The sequence below is a fragment of the Aptenodytes forsteri genome, unplaced genomic scaffold, assembly GCF_000699145.1.
Source record: "Aptenodytes forsteri isolate BGI_AS27 unplaced genomic scaffold, ASM69914v1 Scaffold153, whole genome shotgun sequence".
NCBI classification, from domain to species: domain Eukaryota; kingdom Metazoa; phylum Chordata; class Aves; order Sphenisciformes; family Spheniscidae; genus Aptenodytes; species Aptenodytes forsteri.
Window position 1 is genome coordinate 1,662,987 of NW_008796178.1, and position 6,744 is coordinate 1,669,730.

General features: G+C 43.0%; 1 protein-coding gene across 1 annotated transcript in view; it reads right to left on the reverse strand.

Annotated features, from left to right (window-relative positions):
* Window positions 1-322: 322 nt before the first annotated feature.
* The window catches only part of DDX5 (DEAD-box helicase 5), a 7,970-nt gene continuing 1,548 nt past the window's right edge, over window positions 323-6,744 (reverse strand). The window contains exons 2-13 of the mRNA XM_019474226.1: window positions 5,691-5,905; window positions 5,458-5,554; window positions 5,239-5,372; window positions 5,051-5,116; window positions 4,462-4,603; window positions 4,223-4,383; window positions 3,880-4,052; window positions 3,584-3,694; window positions 3,287-3,348; window positions 3,149-3,208; window positions 1,670-1,894; window positions 323-1,085 (exon numbers count right to left, since the gene is read on the reverse strand). Of these exons, the coding sequence (XP_019329771.1) occupies window positions 703-1,085; window positions 1,670-1,894; window positions 3,149-3,208; window positions 3,287-3,348; window positions 3,584-3,694; window positions 3,880-4,052; window positions 4,223-4,383; window positions 4,462-4,603; window positions 5,051-5,116; window positions 5,239-5,372; window positions 5,458-5,554; window positions 5,691-5,905 (1,829 nt within the window). The 3' untranslated portion in view covers window positions 323-702. The remainder of the gene's footprint in view (window positions 1,086-1,669; window positions 1,895-3,148; window positions 3,209-3,286; window positions 3,349-3,583; window positions 3,695-3,879; window positions 4,053-4,222; window positions 4,384-4,461; window positions 4,604-5,050; window positions 5,117-5,238; window positions 5,373-5,457; window positions 5,555-5,690; window positions 5,906-6,744) is intronic.

Here is a 6,744-nt window from a genome sequence, read left to right on the forward strand (position 1 = left end):
AGTCTGCACATACGCTCGCGCGAAGGCGACAGTTACGGTGCTGCAAAAGCTTCCTACGCTTGTAGCAGCTCATTAGCAACACCACTGCAGAGTTTTGGTTAGCAAGACTTTTAGCTATACCATTACTCCAGTGGATCTCTTCCAAAAACTGGCCCTACGCTAGCGAGACAAGGAAGAGCACTGTTTCCAACAGTTACTTAGAAGCCAGCTTTAGTTTTCTTCCCCATCGAAGCAGAGCCTGCCATGCTAAGCAATCTAGCCCAATCAAGGCAAGGCTGTTTTTTTGTAGAAGCTTAAATGTTTAATCAGACACAGTTGAGAAACCTTTCTAGAATTTAATATAAAAACATTTGACATTCCATTAAATGTAAAGTTGTGCACATGTTGAGAAAATCGCCATCTGAAAGAAAATTCGATCTTCAAATATCTTTATTGGAAGGCCATGCACTGCCTTCTGTTACTGTATTTCAAATCACTGTACATTTACTTTGAAAACACTGTCTGCATTTTCTAGTACAAAAAACTAAAAATTGTTTCAGGAATGTAGAGAAATATTCAACTTAAATAGCGAAAAAGTGCACCATAATTACTGCTGCACTGCAGTCATTTCTGCATTTCCCATTTCTTAAATAACTATCCTGTTTTGATAACACACAATATAAAGAGCAATTATGAAAAACTGAGACATTTAAATACACTAAGTTATTGAGAATAACTTGTCGGCATTGGGTAACCTATCATAGGAGCAGCACCAGTGGCAGGATATGCATACTGCTGTTGGTTCATGCCATTGTGCATATTTGCAATATTACTTCCATACTGCTGATCATAGCCATTCTGGTAAGCTCCCGCAGGGTTACCAGCCCTGAAGCCAGCTTGCATGCCTGCAGCTGCAAAACCATTTCCAAAAGGAGTTCCATTACTGAAACTTTGGGCACTGTAGGCCCCATTTTGAGTTTTTGCTCCGAAGTCTCTCTTTCCTAGTGCACCATAGTTTCTCTCAAAGTTCTCCCTCTCTCTAAAACTACTAAATCCACCCCTTTTGCCCGCAGAATATCTGTCACGTCGATCACCTCGGGAGCGACCTATCAAAAAAAGACAAGACAGTTATATATATATATATCATAAAGGCTGCATTTTACATACCACCGAATTAGTTCAGCTCATATACTAGGTTTGCCCTGCTGGGCAGTCTTCATCTAACTAGAGTCTCCAGTTAGCCTTTTACTACATGGATGAAGACTATTTTGATAGACAAAGCTGTCTAACCTATGAGGAGAGTCACATACACTCCCCTGTGACGCAAGTGGCAGCATCAAGGGAAAAAGTCATTTTCATCTTGCCAATAGGACACTTGCATCCATCCTTCCCAGCCATATGAGAAAAGGCCACAAAACTGAGCCCTGAAGTGTTTCCTTTCAGAGCAAATACTCAGAAGTGCATCTTTGGCCAGCACTAGCCATAGGTGCGCCACAACGTGAGTGTAGAGCATTCAGGGGGAGAGGGTGTTGCTTTGTTATTGGTGTTAATAAATACCTTTTCAAGTCACCACAACTGGTGGCTAAACCACCTTCCACATCCATTTTGGAGAGAGATTGGAGGTGGAATTTGAGCTTCCATTTTTGTTCCGAGAGGAAAGCTACGCACTGTGGTCGAGAGCAGTACTTACCTGAACCTCTGTCTTCAATCAACTGAAGCAATTTGGGGTTGATGGCTTGATTAGCCTCCCGAAGCACAGAGATGAGGTCATTTACTTGCTTAATATTGTTAGGAGTAAAGAATGTGTATGCTGTGCCTGTTTTGGTACTGCGGGCAGTTCGTCCAATTCGGTGGATATAGTCCTCTGAGGAGTTAGGGTAGTCATAATTGATGACAAATTTCACATCTTCCACATCTGTAAAGTGTTGCAGTGTGGCAAAAAGCAAGGTACAAAGTTTTGCACACCACAACAGCCAAATTGAAGATAAAACATTAGACAATAGTACTTTAAAGGAAATAATGGCTGCAAAGAACAGTGTTAGAATTATCCATTTCTGCATGAGTATTGTGGAAGAGAAAGTTATGCACACTCCGTCTGTTCCCGTCTCATCACCCACCCTGTGATCCAAAACCTTACCATAAAGGAGTATGCATTTGCTTGTCATTCCCAACTCAAGAGTCCCCTTTACAAATCATCAAGTGACATCTGAATGCTTCTTGCAGTAGGGCCACTAAAGCTCACAGCAGCCTCTTCATGTGCTCATTTGAGGACCTTAGAGTAAAAACATACAAGGTCCTTCACATACACACTCATTAGAAGCTCAAAAAAAAAAGGGGCCACACTGCTCGTCTTGCCAAGACCTTTGAACCGCAGCTGCAAGAAAAACATACCTGTCCCCCCAAAGTCACCAAGTTGTTTTTATGCACTGTGTCTCGTCTAGGCAAGCGCTTCCAAGAAGCCAGGGTTCACTTGAGAATGTGTCTCTCTCTGGCAGGTCTCGACATGACGACTATGTATAGGTGGAGGAACTTCGACTTTCAAAGGCATTTGAAAAGCCATTGCTTTCCTGCCCCACTCGCTAAAGTGAGAGGTGGACTTTTTCTCAGATTTCATGTGCCAGTACTCACCAATTTGTACAAGGCTTAGTACATTTTAAAGCTGCTCTCTCCATTTCATGGTTGAAAAAAAATTTTCATTGAACATTGAAGTTTGTAATTATTTTCTTCGACATTTCAGCAAACTCACTGAAATTCAAAGACCCACAGATCACAGCAGACAGTATGCACAAAACTAACAGTACTGCACCATGGCAAATCATGCAAAGCATGGAGAGAAGAGAAATACCAGGGCAAAGTGAACTGTGAATGAAACTGCTTATTTCATGAGAGAACAGTTTATGGGGTAGTAGTTTAAAGGATGATCTTTGCCTTTTGAAGATTACTGGCACACAATGCTCTCAGCTTTCACCTCTCTATTTGACTGGAAGCAGCCAGCCGATCATTTCCACTAGTCCTCCATCCCCCTCGAGTCCTCCGATTGTCATGCCTAGGCCTTGCCACAAAGACTGCACCTTTATGTGAAGAAAACTTAGAAAAATGCAGAGGTTAAAGAAAGCAATAGACTTTCTTTAAATAGCTTTGGGCAACTGGCATTACGAGTTGTACTAACCTAGACCTCTGGATGCAACATCTGTAGCAATCAGGATTGGTGCTTTTCCATGTTTGAATTCTGTAACACAAGCAACCTGTCAGTTTCTTCATTAAGTATCACAGAACACATGCTTGTAGAAATTGCTGAAATGCTCACCATTTAGAACCCAGTCCCGCTCCTGCTGACTTTTATCACCGTGAATACCCATTGCTGGCCACCTGAAAATACAGAACTTGATTGACCTCAGACCATTCCTTGACTAGTTTCATCAGTCAAAGATAGGGCTACTGGCAAATTCCAAACAGCTTCTAGAGTTAGCTTTAGCATTTTAACTGACACCTGGTGTCACTGCATTTGACAGTTGACACCATAGTTAAGCGGTCACTCCTGAAGAATCAAGAGCACGCTAAGACTACTGGGGTGGCTCACTGAAGTTCAAGCTATTGGACTCACCCATCTCTCCTCATTTTTCTGGTAAGATCATCACACCGTCTTTTGGTTTCCACAAAAACAATTGTTTTATTTTCCTTCTCACTCATTATTTCTTCCATCAAACGAATAAGCCTATTATGAAGAGATGATGGTTAGAGCTGGGATTGATTTGTACTGCGCAAGTTTAGTTTTACCAGCCTGATTTCTCACTTTTTTAGTAGTCTGAAACCATCAAGACAACTTCATTTCACAGTTCATAAACTAAAACTAACCATTAAAAAAACATAATGAATGCTTTGCCCCCACTGACTACTTACTTGTCATCTTTCTCTACATCATGACACACATCCACAATCTGAAGAATGTTGTGGTTTGCACTTAGTTCTAACGCACCAATGTTGATGTGTACATATTCTTTCAAGAAGTCCTCAGCCAGCTGCCTTACTTCCTTTGGCCATGTGGCACTCCACATCAGAGTTTGCCTGTCAGGCTGGAGAAGGAGACTAGGTCAGGACAAGATCAACATATAGTCAAATGTCCAACAAAAAAAAAACCTACCCAGACAAGCCTGAAAAAGTTAACTACGCTGCCTTTGCTTTAATGAGCATAGTGGCATTCATTTCTGCAGTAGTGATAAATGCATGAACGATTTATACTCACTCTTATCTGATCCACAATTTTTCTGATCTGAGGTTCAAATCCCATGTCAAGCATCCTGTCAGCTTCATCAAGGACAAGGTAAGTACACCTCCTGAGATTGGTCTTTCCAGCTTCTAAGAAGTCTATAAGTCTTCCAGGTGTTGCAATGCAGATTTCCACACCTAAAAACAAAGCAGTAAAGTCAGCTGAAGTAGTTTTCACATTGCCTCATACAGAGATGCATCAAGGCTTATCCATACCTCTTTCTAAGTCACGAATTTGTGGTCCCTTTGGAGCACCTCCATAAATACATGTAGACTTCAAACGGCATGCTCTGCTATATTCAGCAGCTACCTGCTGCACTTGTTGAGCCAGTTCACGAGTTGGTGCCAGCACAAGACACTAGAAATAAGATGCCCAGCTTTTAGTTCAATACCTGTTTGAAGCTTCTAGTCTGACACTAGTTTTAAATGGAAAGGTTATCATATATCACTTCAGTGCCTGACTAAAGTGGATTTAAGCAGCCCAAACCAGCAAACTAAATTACCCAGCATCTCGGTTACCACCATACACTGACCTATGCTGTGTGGCAAGGTATCTGAAAGTCACTAGCTTCCAGGGGATACCAATTTCCAAAATGGGACATCTAGCCCTCTTCAGTACAATTTTAAGGACAATCCAATCAGAGCTTATGGAAAGTTCTTGGGAAACTACCAAAACATGGAACCACTTTAGTCACACAGAGAAACACGATACAGCTGTGCACTCTGAGCACGGACAATTGGACTGTAAAAAAAAACCAAACACATTCTCTACAAATTAAGATCCCCTTTCATTTAGAATACTCACAATAGGTCCATCTCCTCGCTCCAGGAATGGCTGATGATTTATATGCACAATAGCAGGCAACAAGTACTGTTTGGAGGAAAGAAAAGTCTCATTACAATCTCTTCCCAGAAGCGTTCAGCCTGCACTAAGCCAGGCCATACTTTCACTGCTGAAATCCAGCAGTATTCCAGGCTACAATCAAAACTTACAGACAGCGTTTTCCCTGATCCAGTCTGTGCCACTCCAACCATATCCAATCCACTCAATGCAACAGGCCAACCTTGTGCTTGAATAGCAGTTGGTTCAGTGAAGTTCTGCCTCTGAATTACTTCCATAACATTTGCTTGAAGAGAAAATTGAAACTTATTAACTTAAGACTTTGTCTTAATCAGGCCCGGAAGAACAACCAGTATGGTAGTCTCACTTACCAGGAAAGTTAGCTTCATAGAAGTTTATAATCGGTTTTGGACAGTTATGGCCCCTAACTGTGACTTCTTTGCTTGATCTGTACTGTTCAACTTCTTGCTGCAAGGCAAAAATCCCGTAATTGGAAATAAGCTTTGATACCAAAGTTACCCCATCCATGCCTGTTGGGCCCCATGACCCTCAGCATGTTTGCACCGATTTGTTTACTTTCGCATGAGTTGGATAGGGTACATACCACAGTACGTCTAACTACATCAGGATGTTCTTGATAGAAGTTCTTCTCAAATTTGGGCAGCTCATCTAAATTCCATTTCTTTTTTGTAAGTTTTTCCCCAGGGTTTCCAAATTTCTTCCCAGAGAGAGGTCCACCTCTACTTCCTCCAAAACGGGGGGCTCCAAACCTAGAGAAGAAGATCGTAACATAGAATCCAAAAGAAATGTTTTGGTTCTCTTCTTATACAACTTAACCACTATCCCTGCGGTCCACCCTGTAACTTTACAATTCAGATTTATAAACCCCACCTACAGGATACTGAAACTCAAAAAAACATACTTAAGTTGCAGATGCCACAATCTGCCTAGCTACAACTCATACTCAGAAGCTAAGGTAACACATCTCTCTGCAGTTTCCATAAAATGAAATTTAAAAGCCTATTAGCAAGTTACAACATAGGCAAAGTAAGGACATTAAAACCTTTGTATTACCCCACAATCAAAATGGTTTCCCACCCAAGTGACACTCCCATTGTGTCAGCCTGCAGAAAGTGGGCAGGGGCAGTTACAAAACCTTGGGATCGCTTTCCCGTAAACCGTTTTCTTGTATCCCAAAAGATAGGCTTCTCTCAATAACGATGTTTTGTGAGGCCACACGTTTTACGTTAGCGTTTTAAGCTAGGTCCCTCCGTTCAGAAAAGGCTCATCTCGAAAGCCTGTCCTGGCAGCCCCGAGGCGCAGCTCGAAGCAACGCCGAGCCGTGCGCCGAGGACCGCTAAACTGGATGCGAGCGTGGGGCTCCCTCCCCCGCCCCGACTGCTCCCCGTTCTGGCCGGGCAGGCGCCGGGAGCGATCCTTCCCAGCACAACACAGCGCTCCCAGAGGGGACCGGGCTGAGCGGCCGCTGCTTCCTGCCAGCGCTGTTTCCTTTGTCTCTCATTTCTGTCTACGCCACATTCCAGCCGCTGCCATTTTAGAGTCTGAGCTGGGCGGGGGGAGGAGGAGGGGGAGCAAAGGCGGCAGCAGCAGCCGGCATTTTGATTTCCCCTCAGTCACCGCATGGCGGGGCCGCCGAT